General features: G+C 42.1%; 1 protein-coding gene across 10 annotated transcripts in view; it reads left to right on the top strand.

Annotated features, from left to right (window-relative positions):
- SYNE2 (spectrin repeat containing nuclear envelope protein 2) overlaps nt 1-17,291 on the top strand; it is a 261,703-nt gene that overhangs the window by 235,421 nt on the left and 8,991 nt on the right. For 6 of the 10 annotated variants that reach the window (XM_075129940.1, XM_075129946.1, XM_075129941.1 and 3 more), the window contains 10 exons: nt 2,163-2,325; nt 7,740-7,927; nt 8,100-8,250; nt 9,123-9,305; nt 12,061-12,198; nt 13,457-13,651; nt 14,182-14,464; nt 14,814-14,882; nt 15,722-15,861; nt 16,776-16,911. In XM_075129940.1, coding sequence (XP_074986041.1) covers nt 2,163-2,325; nt 7,740-7,927; nt 8,100-8,250; nt 9,123-9,305; nt 12,061-12,198; nt 13,457-13,651; nt 14,182-14,464; nt 14,814-14,882; nt 15,722-15,861; nt 16,776-16,911 — 1,646 coding nt within the window. The remainder of the gene's footprint in view (nt 1-2,162; nt 2,326-7,739; nt 7,928-8,099; nt 8,251-9,122; nt 9,306-12,060; nt 12,199-13,456; nt 13,652-14,181; nt 14,465-14,813; nt 14,883-15,721; nt 15,862-16,775; nt 16,912-17,291) is intronic. The other 4 variants (XM_075129943.1, XM_075129942.1, XM_075129947.1 and 1 more) reach the window with 4 other exon arrangements.

Raw genomic sequence — 17,291 nt, 5'->3', positions numbered from 1 at the left:
TTTCAACTTGGAAAAGAGATGACAAAGGGTGGATATGATAAAGGTTTATAAAATCTTGTCTGGTGTGGAGAAAGTGAATAAGGAAATATTATTCACTCCTTCACGTAACACAAGAACTATGGGTCACCCAATGAAAGTAATAGGCAGCAGGTTTAAAACAAACAAAAGGAAGCACATCTTCACACAACACACAATCAACCTGTGGAATTCTTTGCCAGAGGATGTTGTGAAGGCCAAAACTATTACAGGGTTCAAAAAAGAACTAGATAAGTTCCTGGAGGACAGGTCCATCTGTGGCTATTAGCCAGCAGGAGCAGGGATGCAACACCATGTTCTCAGTGTTCCTAGCCTCTTTTTGCCAGAACCTGGGAGTGGATGACACGGGATGGATCACTTGATGATTACCTGTTCTGTTCATTTCCTCTGAAGCACCTGGCATTGGCCACTGTCAGAAGACAGGATACTGGGCTAGATGACTCAGTATGGCCATTCTTATATCCAGTTGGACTAGAGCCATTTGCTGCAATATAATATCAAGCTCCCTTGTCGTATCTGAAAAAGCATTTCCAAAACATTGTTGAAGCAGGGCAATAGCTGCCACTGCAGAGTAGCAGTCCTGTCTTTCCCATGGAAATCATCAATCAGGAATTGTAAATTTACCCATACAAAACAGGTACACAGGAGTCACCATCCTGGAACAGACAAATGGATATACTACCTGTGACTTTGGCCTATTTTAGATGCTAAAGTGGGAGTGGGTAGAAATAAAGTTAACGCATCTGGGCAAGAGAGAGCCAGAGCCAGATTCCTTCCTGATGTAACTTCATTGACTACAGAGGGAGTATACCAGGGATGGATCTGGCCCACAGTCTCTGCTGTCCTTGCAAATCAGAGCTGGACCTTTTCCTCAGACTTGTCTCTTTTGTGGTCAGTCTCTCTCTCTCTCTTCATAGTAACTTATTTAAGTTTCTCAATTTAGATTTATTATGCTAGCTTCACCTCTGTTTCATGTATGTTAGAGGATTCTGTTGCACCCTTCTGCATAAACCAGCAAAGTCCATGTGGCCAAAATATCCCATTTCTATGGCGACAAAAGTATAGATGGCCTGTTTAGGGAAGCCATAGAGATGTGTTCCCTAACCCTCAGATCTGCTGAAAATAGAAGAGCAGAGGCATAGTCCACACACAGTGCAATGTCCAAACTCACCCCTTTTCCTGGGGTTTGGCTTTATTAACACAGAAATTAACACTAAAACAACACATATATTCAGTTCAAACCTTTTCCCTAGGCATGGCTGTTCTGAGATTCCTCTCTTCAAACTGCTCAACCCATGAGCTACTTCTTCCATCTCTCTCTCTAGAAAACAACTCCCACCCCTCAGGTATAGAGCTGGTGTAGCGAACCATCTCCCTCAGTGGGGCAGCACAACCCACTTAATATTTTCCTAGAAGGATCAAAATCTGCTGGCAGGGTGCCTGTCCTCCAAGGTTGAACTGTAATTCACATGTGAGAGTAGCTTGAGAAAGAGCCCAACCAAGAAAACTAGGGAAAATAATCATTTTTCCACTGCCTGGCCTCACGTATACTTGTACCAAGTAGTTGTAAAACACTACCAGTGTAAATGAGAGGAGAGATCCGAATTGACCCAGTAGTGTTTAGACCCATTTTGCATGGGTGTAAATGGCTTCACTTGTGCAAGCAGTGGAGCATGCAGCTCAAAGACGAAGGAGCAGTTCCTACCTGGTATGCACAGCCCAGCATTTTGGGGCAACGTGGAGTCACACTGCACCCCGGGAAGATGGGGGTGACTAGATTGTCTCAAATACAAAAAATGTACACTGGGGCAAGTTTTCTGTATACAAATCCTTAGGGAAATGACTAAGGAACCCACTAGCACTTGAAAGAGGCTAGGACGGCCACTCCCTGTTCACAGCATCTCCTAAAATGACTCACTTAGGACCTTCTGCAGCTGTGGAGGCATCTGCTATGCCAATTTGGGTAGGTTATAATTAAAATGTGTCTCTAATCTGCAGAAGGCAGGTCAGTTTGGAGATAAGAATAATGTATAAATCATACTTTCTTCATTTCCAGAGCCTCTGCTAATACTGCTTCCATTGTTAAATGTCTTTATAACAACCTGTTTTCTTTCCAATATCCCTAGGCTGAAGAAACTGGAAGGGACCTTTGCTGTCATACAGACATTAGACAAAAATATGAGTACCCTTCGCACCTGGTTGGCTCGCATTGAGGCTGAGCTTTCCAAGCCTGTTGTGTATGACATCTGTGATGATCAAGAGATCCAGAAAAGACTTGCTGAGCAGCAGGTGGGAAAATCATAGCATCTGAAATAAATGGGCTTAAAGTGATGCTGATTATGATCAGTCCTGTGTTTAAAATCACTCATTTCCTTTCCTTGACAGACTTTTCTGTTGTTCACGTTTTGAGCCATTGTGTTTTCTCCCAAAGTGAGACAAGGTAGGTGAGGTAATATCTTTTATTAGACCAGCTTCTATTGGTGAGAGAGAGAAAAGCTTTCAAGCCACAAAGCTCTTCTTCAGTTCTGGGAATGGTACTCCCAGTGTTACAGCAAAATGCAAGGTGGAACAGATTGTTTAGCATGAATAGCACACATTGTAAGGGACCACTCAAGGTATCTCTTGTCTGAACAGTGTCCGTTCAGTCCATGGTTTTTAGTGTCTAGCAAAGTAATGAATTTAAGCTCCTAGGCTAATCTTTTGAAATGGTTGCGCGGGTGAGTTATTTTTTTGTCTTTTATCGTTTTTCTGGGTGAAAAAACATCAAAAACACCCTATCACCTGTGGGTGAGCACTTTTCACAAAGCGATCACTCTATACCTGACCTCTCAGTCCTCATCCTCAAAGGAAACCTGCACTTCAAAAGATGAGCCTGGGAGCGTAAATTCATTGACACTAAAAATCATGGCTTGAACAGAGACACTGGAGGTATGGCTTATTACAACAAGCTGTAACCCACTAACGCCCTCTTTTTGTCCTATGACTGGAGTGGTATTAATGGGTCACTCTACCTTGACTGGTCTCTTACAGGATGTGTTATTTATGCTAAACAATCTGTTCCACTTTGCATTTTGCTGTGACACTGCGAGTACCTTTCTCAGACCTGAAGAAGAGCCCTTTGTGGCTCAAAAGCTTGTCTCGCTTATCAGCAGATGTTGTTCCGGTAAAGATATTACCTTACCCACCTTGTCTCTCTAATATCCTGAGACCGACCTGGCTACTATACACTGCACTTAACAAAGTGTTTGTGAGACACTTTATAGGGATTTAACACTTAGAGAATGTTTTTGAAATTTAAATATTGTAGAAACAAAGACATTCATAAAATCCTTTCCCACCTTCCAGTAGTGCATTAAGCAATGTGACTACACCTCTGTCGTGTTGTTTGTTCTCTTATCTTCTTCCCCTTTGGATAAGGCTTTGCTCGGTTCAAGACAGCAGATGCTTCAGGGCTAGACAGTGATGTTGGGCTTGTCTACACTGGCAATGTACAGCACTGCAACTTTCTCGCTCAGGCGTGTGAAAACAACATCCCCCTGAGCGCAGCAAGTTTCGGCGCTGTAAAGCGCCAGTGTAGACAATGCCCCAGCGCTGGGAGCTACGCCCCTGGTGGAGGTGGGGTTTTTTAGAGCACTGGGAGAGCTCTCTCCCACCGCTCTGCCGTGACCACAAAGCCATGATCAAGTGCTGCCACGGCACGCTTACCATATCCAGTGTAGACGAGCCCTCAGTCTGTGCCCATGCACAGGAGCGAGGGATAGAGTGAACCTCTCTGCACTGAGGTCCTTGACCCATACCTGCTTGCTTCTCCCAGGGCAGATAGGCAGGAATTCCTCACGGGAATTGGCAGGGCCTTAACAAAGCAGCTAGTTCAGCTGAGCTGATTTTGGGAGGCAGGGCAGGGGTGGCATTATTTCACTCACCCACTCATGCATGGGAGAAGCAGGGAGGGAACTGTGGCTCAGAGGAGTGTCTCTGAGGAGCAGTGCAATTTATGCATCATCACCCCTTGGTTGGGGCTGTGCGTAAAGGCACAATCTAGGCTGAAGTGTCTGCACAAACAGATTAAAAATACCTGCCGCTGTGGGACAACAGGTCCTACGACTTAACTCTGACCATCGCCATAATAGGGGCATTTATAGTTTATCCTAAAACTTTTAGGGCTAAACTTTCCAAAAGTGGAGGCTTATAGGTCTGCCTGCAAACAACATGCATGGCTGCTTAAGCGCTTCCTCCCCACCCCACTGGCTGTCCCTTTGTCTGAGAGAAACTACCTTGACTAATCCAGATATAAGAGCTCCGTTCCCTGTGGAATTATTTGAGCTTCCTTTCCACAGAGCTCAACACAGCACTTCAGGAGGCGTTACAGTCAGGGTCAGACTCACCCTTTGCAGGGGTAGTGGGCATGGCTCCCATTGACTTCAGTAGGAGGAGCTGTGCATGCAGACAGGAGCAAGGGTGGCCTTTGGCTCCCAGTGTTTAATAGTTTAATCTGCAATGGTAAGGGTTCTGTAAATAACAAGTAATTATTTTCCCCTCATTAAAACCTCTTAGCTTCCATAGGCTGTGATAAATTATGCCCGGCTGACACCCAAGATAACTCCTCCTGGGAGCAGAAAACGAAGACTTGGGACACAAAAGAATTGTGTCCAAACTAATTTATTTTTACTATGGCCATTCCGACTTCAGCGGCAAAGATACATTATTTACTCTTCAGAGTCCTATAGAATAAACTACTATTTGGTTGCTTGGATTTCATTTTAAACAAAGAAGTCTGGGACACCCCTAACCTCCTCCTGCTGTAACCTTTAAACAAACTGGATATGGCAAGGTAGTGCTCACTCTAAAGACTTCAAAGCAGAAAGCCTTTCACTAAGCTTTACTTGTTGCATTCACATAGGGGTTTGAAAAGATCTTCCTTGGTTTTATTTCAAAAAATATTTTGATGGATACAGCCTAATGGTGAGGAATATGTCTTACTAGATTGTTTTATGTTTGACATCCATGATCACAAAGGTGTTATGTATGCTGTCTTGAATAACTGTTAATTCTAAAACTTTGGGTAATTGTTTGCAGGTGGAGATGCTTTTATAACGTTTCATTCATCTACAGGTTGAAGATTGCAACATAAGGCATTCTGTTTAAGATTTAAAATACAAATTAAAGATGTCTCAGTATTGAAGGAGTAGTCCAGCATTGTAGGGCCAGTTAAATAATTAAGTGTAATAAACTTTGAGCAATGAAGTGAGGAGTTTTTGTTCTGTATGCATGTTTTCTGCCTCACTTAGTATATTTTAGTTTGTTTGTCTTGCCACTCTAATGAGAGTTAACATCATTTTAATTAAGCAGTTGTGATATCAACAAGGATTCTGACTGAAGTTATTATATGAACCCAAACATAACGGATAATAACAATACTTTGGTAGTATCAGCAAGCCACTTTTGCATTAATAGAATAGTTTTTGTACTCTGTGGGTAAGATTCTGATCACGGTTACACCAATGTAAGTAAGTCCAGAGTAACATCACTGAAGTCAGTTGCAGATTTACAGCAGCGTAACAGAGAGTGGAATCTGTTCCTATGTACAGGCCACAGATTCAAAAGACAAGGCCTCTTCTTGCATAGAGAGAACAGCCTAGAATCCATAGTAACCTATTTAAATCCTGTGCTGGATCTGCTTTTAGCATCTGTATAAGGATTACTGCTCTTACTTTCCAGAAGCACCAGGCAAAAGTAACAGAGAACCAAAGAACAGCTGAGCTATCCGCGAACAGGAAGACTGTAACAATACACATTGCAGTCAGTCAGAAAAACATGGGTTAGATTTTAAGAACGAGGAATACTTGTGGCACTGAGCAGTCTGTTACTCTGGGCTAGATGGTGATTCACGCTGCAGAGGAGTAAGACCCCACCACCACTCCTTACACCTCTACCTTGCTCTTGGTCCAGGTGGATAGGAATAAGTAAGGCTAATTGTCTGCTTACTCCCTCTATGGAGTGGGAGATTAGGGACAGGACAGAGCCTTGCCTCCACTTCCCCACCTTCCACTCACAGAAGCTGAGCCACTGGGGGAGTGAGAGGAGAGTAATAAACCGCTGGTATAGGCCAACCACAGATTACTACACCCGCAGTGGCAAGGAGGAATCAGGGTAAAATTGTTACTCAAAGTGGTAACTCAGCACAATGCTACTACTGGGATAGCCCAGCTTGTGTATCACCCCCCTTGCCTAAAGTCATAGTCTAGCCCTCTGTGAATAGTCCCATTGAAATCAATGGTTCTTCTCAAGGAGTAACTCACAGGCAGTGTGATTAAGGGCACCAGAATCTGGCCCAAGAGGTTCAAGTCACATTTGACATTCTTCTCTATGTGGTTACATAACAAATTAGACAGATTTGAATTTTAGCAAGATACATACAAAACTCTGGCATTAGTTGGTATTCTAACATCCTCAGAAAGAAACCTCTGTGAGTGATACAGATGATGTCATAAATCATTATCAATAGCAGCAGCTTTTCATTAACTCCAAGGATATTTCTTTTTATGTAAAATACTGTATATACTTTAACTTTAGTCATTTATGGCTTAGTTCTGCTTTCAAGTACATATGCTACTCTCACTTAGATCAGCCAGTGAGGTTTTGCTCCTTTTGTGCTAACATTCTGAAGTTATACTGTTCATCTTCTATTAATTCCTGAGAGCATCTTCTTTTAAGTCCTTGTGTTCTTCTCTATTCCTGTGGGTTCTCCCTGGGCTGTAAAATCAAGAACAAAATCAGCCGTGGATTTCTTGTTCAGGAGTGCTGGTGGAATTGGCATTACCGTTTAATGGGATTTCCCACTGACATTGTTTGCTTGTGTTGCAATAAAGTTCCTGCTGAGTTATTGCATCCTCAGTAGTGAAGCAAGGAACAGGTCATAAAAATGTAAATGTGGTTAATATTAAATGGTATTTCCCAAGTCCCTAGGGTTGCATGGGGTGGCTTTTTAATAGCATTTCAGATGATGTTTACTTCTCTGACACAGCACTTTGGAGCTCTATTGCACATTCTGCATTTATTGCATTGGTCTCAATAGGAGATAAGTGCCACATATACAATGGAAGTACAGACTCTGGAGAAGAAATACATAGTGCAGATTGGACAAGAGAACTTTGCTTTTCATTTTTAAATGATACCATGGAGCAGATGATCCCAGAGGGAGGAACTGAAAAATTGCAGATGTGACTCTTTGGTGTTTACCACTCTTCTGCAGTTTGTGATATTACCAGAGTGACGTGAATTATGCTCTTGCATTCACTGAGGTTATGAATTATCCTGTTTATTCACCGCTAGAGTTTATAGTGGAATAAACCAAGAAGAAGATGCTGTCTGATATTGTAAAAACAAATACATTTGTCTTCACATTTTTACAACGTAGAATGTGTGGTTTGGATTTTGAATGTGTATTATACTTGTCAAATTATTAATGCAGATATTGGACTTTCACTGAGAAATTAAGTGGGGAAGAATGCACTTTCTCATGACAGCTCTCTGATCTCTTCTTTGTTTATCATTTGTTCAACACATTCTATAAGTCCCTTCATTAAAACTAAAATTGCATTTACTGAGCTGGCGATCACTCTTCTCTGTCCATTACAACCTATTACAAGGGAATGTATATGTTTAATTGCTTGTTAATTGAACTCTTTATTTCCTAATCACAGGATCTGCAACGAGACATTGAGCAGCACAGTGAAGGGGTAGAATCTGTGTTTAATATCTGTGACAAGTTGCTGAGCGATTCAGATGCATGTGCTAATGAGACAGAATGTGACTCCATCCAGCAGACTACCAGGAGTCTGGACAGACGGTGGAGAAACATTTGTTCCATGTCTATGGAGAGGCGAATGAAGTGAGTCCTTTTCTGACACTTCTAGGACGTGTATGTAACTGTGCAATATTTCAGGGAATTTTTTACATTCTACATGAACCAAATTTTGAAGAGAAAAGCAAAAATTGTAGAGACATGATTGGCAAGTTTGTGATAAACCAGAGCCTTTCTTCCATCTCACCCTCCACCTCAGAATTGAGGAAACCTGGCGCCTGTGGCAGAAGTTTTTGGATGATTATTCTCGCTTTGAAGACTGGTTGAAATCGGCCGAAAGGACAGCAGCTTATCCCAACTCTTCCGAAGTTTTATACACAAATGCCAAAGAGGAGCTGAAGAAGTTTGAGGTGAACGCTTTTTATTTCAGCTATTGATGTTTCACAGACATCATGTGTGCTTATCAAGAATACTAATTCTTGCACATATAAAGAACCTTTCATCTGAGCTTCTCAAAGCTCTTTGCAGACTTCACAGCTCCTCTCCGAGATACGGGAATACAATTATACCCATCTTTCAGATAGGCAAACAGAGGGACAGAGAGGTTAAATAACTTCCCCAGCATTAGGCAGCAAGTCAGTGACAGAGCTGGGAACAGAACCCAACATTCCTGATACTTATTTGCTCTAACCAGAGGTGGTACTCGCCCACTGGGGGGCCTAAGCAGGAATATTTTGGGGCCCCCAACACATGCTAATAATTAATTGAGCAGCTTGGGGCTCTAAGCAATTGCTTAGTCTTCTCTGGCTCTAACAAATAGACTGTACCCTGGTATTAGTTCCTGGGGCGAGTGGTTGAACTGCTTTTAGACACATTTTCTCCAAGAAGTTGATAATCCTTGAAACAGTCCTTAATAGTAGATTATTAAAAGCTACATTTTATTTGCTCATGTAACTCAGCTGTTTGTTTTGCTTATAAAAATCTAAGAGATTGCAAGCTATTATATACTAAATGTATTTTAGATGTGATCATTTATTTCCAATTGGACAAGAAACTGTAATAGACTAAATTCTGTAAGTAGGACAAATTGCATATGTGCTCTCACATCCTGTGACTTCAGTGGGAGCTATGAACACACATCTGAGGGCAGGTTGTGGTGATAAAACATAATCAGGGTTTTGATTGATCGTGAGGATCCAATTTTTCTGTTCCATGATTGCAGTATTTTGTCGATCTTTTCTCTGAAGTGCAAAGGAATAAGATTACTAAATTTGCATTACAGGCATTTCAAAGACAAATTCATGAGCGACTCACTCAGCTGGAGCTAATCAATAAACAATATAGGCGGCTTGCCCGCGAGAATCGTACAGATTCAGCCAGCAAGCTGAAACAGATGGTACATGAAGGCAACCAGCGCTGGGACAATCTCCAGAAACGGGTTGCTGCCATTCTAAGAAGACTGAAGGTAATTGCAGGGTGTTGTGAGGGTTAGTGTAAAGCCCTGTGAGGCCCATGTAGAAATAACACTACATAAGTGCAAAGTTGTTATGAGAATGCTCATCATCTGCACAGTTAGATTTTTCATTTATAAACGCAAACCCCAAAGTTTACATAAGGAACAATCAGGCTGGAACACAAACCAGCAAAATCAAAGACAGCTCAAGGTGAGGTTAAACATTTGCCCCAAGTTCTCTCCTGCGCCAGGTTTCCACTTAGTGCAACAGAAGATAAGGGATGCCATCAGGCAGCCTGTTATAGCTCCCTGATTTTCAGGGTGAATGTGTTCTTGCTCCAGCACAGGGTTAGGGCAGCCTGGGGGCTGTTCTAATCTACCCATGGTGGCAGTGGTTCCCTAGGGACAGCTGTGCTCCTGGCACAATCTACCCCACCTCTGACACTCCTGCAACCAGGGCTGGGAGGAGAGGGCTTGGCACAGGAGTCAGGTACAAGAAACTGGCCTTTGTTCTTAACTAGAACTAACTATGGAGACGTGGATAAAGTTATCCCAAGAAAATCTGTCAATCCATACTGGGATTCTGCAGTCATAAGAACAGAACATAAGAACGGCCAGACTGAGTCAGACCAAAGGTCCATCCAGCCCAGTGTCCTGTCTGCCGACAATAGCCAGTGCCAGATGCCCCAGAGGGAATGAACAGAACAGGTCATCATCCAGTGATCCATCCCGTCGCCCATTCCAGCTTGTGGCAAACAGAGGCTAGGGACACCATCCCTGCCCATCTTGGCTAATAGCCATTGATGGACCTATCCCCCATGAATTTAGATAGTTCTTTTTTTAACCCTACTCTTGGCCTTCACAACATCCTCTGGCAAAGAGTGCCACAGGTTGACTGTGCATTGTGTGAAGAAATACTTCCTTTTGTATGTTTCAGTAAAGTGTAACCAGAGGTTAATGCAGCAAGGTGTGTAAGTTACCAATCAGTGTGTGAGGGCACCTCATAGGGAGGCCATTTGGTGGCATTTGTCCTTAACAAATAGATTGACATTAACCAGTGCTGCTGGAAGGTGAAGAGTAGGTGAATAATAGGCAAAGTTTTGGAGAGCATGTCTTTCACCCCTCCCCCAGGTAATGCTGCTCCTGTTCTGCCTCTCCTCTGACCCAGCACCATTCTGTGGCTGTGTTCATGGTACATGATGCACTCCGCTTAATGTCTGCCAGAGTTTGAGACACTTTACTTTGACTTCTTCCTTTGCCTTCTGAACCAGTCCTCAGGTGACTTATGCTGCGTGGCAATCCTGATACTAAACAAGGCTCCAGGGGCTGCTGCACAAAATATAGGCTTGCTGGGGGCCTGCTGTTTCATAAATAGGGCTTTTTATGGGCTAAAGCATAAGCCCATTTTACACAGAATACACCTCCCTATCTTAACCACATCCCTTTTTGCTTTGAACTCTGTCACACCTACTATTGGGGTAATTTCAGCACTGGAGTAAGTAGGTGCATCTCTACTGACTTAATTGGAATTGCACCTGTCTGTTCCAATACTGATTAAAACTCTTTGTGCCTTTCTGAATTTAGAGGGCAAGGTCCTGAGGTCAGCTGAATTGCACAGAGGGCAACTTGGGGCTGGGGTGCAAAAAAGAAGTTCTCTCCCTAGATCCTGGTGTAGTGTTGTACAAGGCCGCTGTAATTTATGCTCGTTTGTGACAGGCCCAAAGGGTTGAAAATGTACAAGGTATGGTAAAGGGGCATACTGGCCACACCACTTTCTTCAGCCAGACCTCCTTCTCCTGCAACGTGAGCCACAGTAGAGGGGAGTGGCAAAAGAGTATTGGGACACGAAGAAGAGGCTCGTTCTAATACTTAGGTGATCCTCTCTGAGCTGGTTAAATTGACTTCAGGGCTCAAGTACCTGTGCTGTGGCCTGGAAAAGCTAGTCACAGCCCAATTTATGATATAGCAAGTTCCCAGGAAGTGGCAGGAAGAAAAATAAATTCCCCAAAATCAGCAGATCTGACTGTAACCACGCAAAGGGAGCAAACCTGCAGTTAGAAGGTGTCATTTTCACTCTTTTACCTAATCTCTTTTCAGTATATTTATTGTTTGGGAACTGCTTAGCAGTCTGTGATGGAGAAAGCTCCTCTTCTGATCTCCACCTGGGTGGGAGACAGCAGGAAGTAGAACAAATTTATACAAATGGCTTTAACACCAAATGGCATGATAATTACACTTGAGTGTATTTCCACATTCCAGCTAATCAATCATTTTGCTAATTTTGATGATCTAATTTTAATTAGAGATGGGACTTTTTTCCTTTATCTAAACTAGCTGCTAAAGTTAGAGCAGCAAAAACAGCTAAGGCCTGGTCTAAATACGGTTTTTGTACTGGTAGAACTATGTGGATTAGGGGTGTGGATTTTTTTTTTCACAAGTATAGTTATACCAGGACACCCCCACTTCCCCCATAGTGTGGGTGTAGTTATACTGGTATAAAGGTGCTTTATACTCATATACCTCATTCCCCTTCCTATGTGGCATAAACACCTTTATATCAGTATAACAGTGTCCGTGCTAGCGGGGGTTGTACTGCTTTAAGTATACCCAACTTAGACTAATTCTGGTGTGTAGACAAGGCCTTACACACACGTCTATTTAAAATGAACAGCAATTCTGAAAGAAAATGCAGGTTTTAAAATGCTCCTATGACAATCTTTATTCAGTAACTAAACTAATAATGTACAGCTGCCCTTTTCTTATTCAGTACTTCACCAACCAGAGAGATGAGTTTGAGGGAACAAGGGAAAGCATTCTTGTGTGGCTCACAGAAATGGACCTTCAGCTGACAAATGTGGAACACTTCTCAGAGAGTAACTTTGATGACAAAATGCGGCAATTAAACGTATGTATCATTCAAAATAGCTGTTTTACAGAACAAAGATGATGTCAGTCTGTAGTCTCTTGACAATGCCTGCCAGTTATCTATGGGCTCGTTTCATGACAGCATACATTATGTCCATCAGATCATATTTGTTATAGGATCAGTAAACTTTAAAAAAATAATTGTACAATTCAACATAAAAAATACTTTCTGTAAAATGTAAGTTCAGTATTCAGAGTCTTCAATTCTATTTTTCCATCCCCCCTTACAACTTAGTGTCAATGACAGTTATATTAAACTTGAAGGATAGCTTAAATCTGGGTAAATGTAAACAGCAATCACTAAACAGCTATAGACCTAAAATCAAAGTTTAGAAGGTGTTAGCCAACTTGAAGACAGGTCCAGTTCTGTAATATTATTATTATCTCCAATTAGGATTTTTAATATAATGTAAGCATATTTGTATAATGATATTTGTATAATGTAGCATATTTGGGAGGTATATTCTTTGAAAATTTCAATCACGTACATGTGTACTAGCTTTTGTGACATTCCTTCAGGAAGGTATTAATTCTTTGCTACATGAATAATTAAGTTGATATTCCTTTTAGCAGTACTCTTGTCCTTTCCCCCGTAACACATTCTTCTTATTCCACAGCATGTATTCGGTTTTATTCTGTGCAAAGTTCAAAAGGTGACTTAGTGGCAAGGGGGACTTGATGGTTCAAGTTACCTATAGGTCACTTGTTCAAGCTAATGGTGACCAGAAGTTTTTGCCATCTATTTCAATAGCAAAGATAGAATGCATTCAGGTTTTAGTGGCTAGATCCCTACATCACAAATACCATCATTGGTACTGGGGTACTCGCTGGAAGACTTTGCATAGGCATGAAGAATAGCCTACTCTTTCACACGCTTGAGGTGGTCCATCCAGATCAGGATTGTGGTACATCCACCGGATAGTGTGGGCAAGTTTGCATCACTGTTGCCTGTGCTGATCTTGTTGCATGGATGGAGCACTTCACTTTCAGTCAGCACCTAAATTTCAGTCAGCACCTAAATTCACACATTAAATTCACCCATACAACTTTTACCAGCAAAACAAAAACCAAACCTTTACAGATGGTGGCTAGGAAGCTATCTGCCAAAAGAAGATAGATGGCTATACCAGTGTTCAGATTCCTTTCCCTTTACAGTGCTAGAGCAGAAGGACAGCCTCAAGCACAAGCAAGAAAGAAACACTGCTTATGTAACCATTTCTTATGTATGCTCAATATAGGGTTTCCAACAGGAAATAACCCTAAACACCAATAAGATCGATCAGCTCATAGTTTTTGGAGAGCAGCTGATTCAGAAGAGTGAGCCTTTGGATGCTATCCTGATTGAAGATGAGTTGGAGGAACTGCATAGATACTGTCAGGAAGTGTTTGGACGAGTCTCTCGGTTCCACCAAAGATTGACTTCCAGGCATCCTGTAAGGGATAAGTATGGTCTTGGTGCTTTGGCAGGGTGTTGGTATGAAAACGAAATACTCATTGCATAGCAGTAGCTGAGTAGCAGCATGGTTTTAATGCAGGGGTGGGCAAACTATGGTTTGGGGGCTGCATCTGGCCCTCCAGATGTTTTAATCTGGCCCTTGAGCTCCTGCTGGGGAGCGGGTTCCGGGGCTTGCCCCGCTCCAGCCAGGGAGCGGGGTCGGGGGCTTGCCTTTCTCCGCATGGCTCCCAAAAGCATAGCATGTCCCCCTTCCCACATAGGGGCAGCCAGGGGGTTCCGCATGCTGCCCCCGCCCCAAGTGCCGCCCCCGCAGCTCCCATTTGCCAGGAACAACAGCCAATGGGAGCTGCAGAGGTGGCGCCTGCAGACAGTGTGGCAGTGTGCAGAACCGCTTGGCTGCGCCTCCGTGTAGGAGCCGGAGGGGGGACGTGCTGCTGCTTCGGGGATCACTCATTAAGTGACCTAGATCTATGTTCATTTATCACAACATAAAACAATTATTTTTAGGGGACAGAAGATGATAAAGATACATCTGAAAATGAGACAGATGCAGAAGACTCAAGAGAAATGCAAAATGCTCCCTGGCATAAGAAGGCAACAAATGAGGTGCCTTCTTCCCAGCAGTCCCTTTGCCATCTTGTGTCCCCTGCACCAGCTCATGAAAGGTCAGGCTGTGAGACCCCTGTCAGTGTTGACTCCATCCCACTTGAATGGGATCACACAGGTGATGTAGGGGGCTCTTCCTCTCATGAGGACGAAGAAGAAGGAACATACTACAGTGCTCTCTCAGGTAAGAGCCAATAATCCCAAACATTTTTGTTTCACTAGAGCCACCTCCAGGATCCCTGAAGTGGCACCTGTTTGTTTGTTTGTTTGTTTGGGGGGGGTTAATTTGTAATGGTAGAAAAAAGTGAGTGTTATTTAACTCTTCATGATATTGTCTAGACAAAAAGGATAGTTTTGTCGAAACCAAACTTAAAGTTTTGAATGACTCCCCCAAATTCCTTGTTTTCTAAAAATGTCTGATGAAAATAGTAATGAAGTTTTTCCTTTCAGTCAATATTTCAGATGTTTCTGTTTAATATTCAGTAAATATCAAATATTTGTCCAGTGAGGAAAATGACGTTATTCTCTTTCAGATGTAGAAATCACTGAAAATCCTGAGGCATATCTTAAAATGACCACAAAAACTTTGAAAGCATCTTCTGGTAGGCACCTGCTAATGCATGTGTCTGAACATGGCAATCTCCCTGTGGTGCACGTTATACTCCTAAACCTGTTTCATACATAACGTCTGATTTCCTGCCTTGTGTGGACACCATGTGCCATTGTGTCATGGTGTTTTTACGCTGCAGTAGAAACACATGTACATTACAAAGCAGTCAAGGACATGCCGTTTAGAATTTTCCTGTCAAATGCAGAGATGGTTAATGTGCATTTCATTATATTCATCCAAAATCTTTCAGCTCTTTCATGGTGGTTTGGTCTGGGTATTATTTTTTTCCTTGTTGATTGTAATCACCTATTTACTGAGACAGTAGTTTAGTTTTGCAAGTAAAAGCAGCACTTTAACTATCTCTTATAATTTTACATTGTGTGTGACAGAGCCTTGGGCATGCCATCAGTTAAATCCCAAATGAGCATTCACTGTTCTCTTCCAGTCAGGACAGGTCTATTCTTGACTCACTTGTCATGCATTGCAGCAAAATGATCATATCATGGGAATAGGAACTTCCCAAAACTATGGTGCAAACTTTTCTTTTCTTGTTTTAAATCATACTGCAGCCAAACATTTTCAGAAGAAAATAAAATGTCCCATAACTGCATGGCTGTCATTTCATTACCTCCTGGATTACTGCTGACATTTTGCAAATGTGCATGCTTTGCAAGGAAAGCTGCAGAACTGTCATTTTGATGCCATCACTTGGTGCCATATTCTTCAGAACACTTCTTAATTTATTTAAAAAGTAAATGCTTCACTACAGAGTTCGGGGGCTCAGATTCAGGGTTTTTTATTTTTTTATTTATTTATTTTTTTATGTGGCAGGAAAATCCATTTCAGAAGCTCTTACATGGCATTCCCCGGAGAGCCCAGCCTACAGAAAACATCAGTACCACCAGGCAGAGATGGTGAGAAATGTGCAATCTGGCAGCCCAGAGACAAGTACCCCATATAAGCCAGGCTATGTGAGTTCCAGATCTGTGGACATTAATTCTAAGCAATTAAAGATTAATCTTTAATTCCTGCAGACTCCAGGACAATCCCTAGAAACTCTAGGTTCAAAGTATCCTTTCTCAGCATGCAGGCTGGAAGAGGGGAAGGGGGTCTGCCTAGACACAGCCTGCTACTCCTCCCATTTCTGGTCATTCAAAAAGCTGCCCTGATGGCAAAGAGGGAATTGCCAGAGTGACTATGCCTAAGGCAGTAGGGAAGCCAGAAGAGAGCTTATTCTTTTAGTGGTTGGTTTCCAGCAATAGTGAAACTGGCCGCAGCTCTACCTTCATCTCCTTCTGGATTACTTATTGTCCCTGCTCTGCCAGCTCACTGTTTCAGGGGGATTAGGCCATAGCCATCAATACTCTAGTTCTCATGCGAATGAGATAGCACTGGGGCTGGGCTATTAATGGTTATTGTTAGAGTTGCTTGTTATTAGTCCATCGCCATATTTTTTCTTATAGTAGCTCTTGCCAAGTCTCAGTACCTGATGGAATGAATGGAAATGCCACTGATACTAGATTTTATACAGTGGTTCAGAATCAACTCATTTCTATCAATAAATCACTAGGGCCCAGATCTTCGTTGGTATATAGGTTCCTAAACTTCCATTGAAATCACAGAAGTTAAGAGACTAAACACCTTTGAGGAGTTGAACCTCTCACCAGATTGGGTCATTACTGTATTTCTACTAGTAACTGTTTGCATATTTACCTGGTATACATAAAATGTTGTTGCACAGAGATGGTGTTGGCCTGCTGCACCTTTATTAAGTGTAACTCTCAAAACCTACACTCTGCTACCTTTTATACCAATGTGCATGCAACTTGAAGGTTCATGGGCATTTACAGCATGTGAGTTTAATAAACCTATGAAATAATTCTAGGTTAAACAGCTAGTGTCTGCAAGCAGTGGGAGCACGGACTGTGTGAAAGAAGTATCTGCTATATTGAATGATGAAGAGCCCCAAAATGAACAGGGGCTTGTGAGCATTGCAGCTGCAGAGAAGCAGTCAGGTACAGGTAAAGATAAACAGTGTAAAAAAAATGAATAATGACTATTATGAAATGGTTTATTATGTGACTCACAAGTAAACAAAGCAAAGACAACATGACAGTACACTTACATTGAGAAAAGATGTACCACTGTTCTCCAAAAGGATAGATTTTGCTAAGCCTTCTTCTCACTTGACATTGTTTGACCTGTGTTTATTGCTGAATTCTCAGCCCTTATATTTTAACGACTAGACTCAAGAGTTTCAGACTCATCATATACTTGACTTTTGTCTCCTTACTGATAAAAGTGAAATTGTTCCCATTCATTTCAGTGAGGTTCTAGCCACTTCAAGGGATTTTTAATCAGACTGTGAAAATTCTTTACTGAAACCAAGAAGTATGTTACT

This window comes from Caretta caretta, chromosome 6 (genome assembly GCF_965140235.1).
Source record: "Caretta caretta isolate rCarCar2 chromosome 6, rCarCar1.hap1, whole genome shotgun sequence".
In the NCBI taxonomy this organism is placed as follows: domain Eukaryota; kingdom Metazoa; phylum Chordata; order Testudines; family Cheloniidae; genus Caretta; species Caretta caretta.
This window is presented reverse-complemented; position numbering and strand designations above follow the sequence as displayed.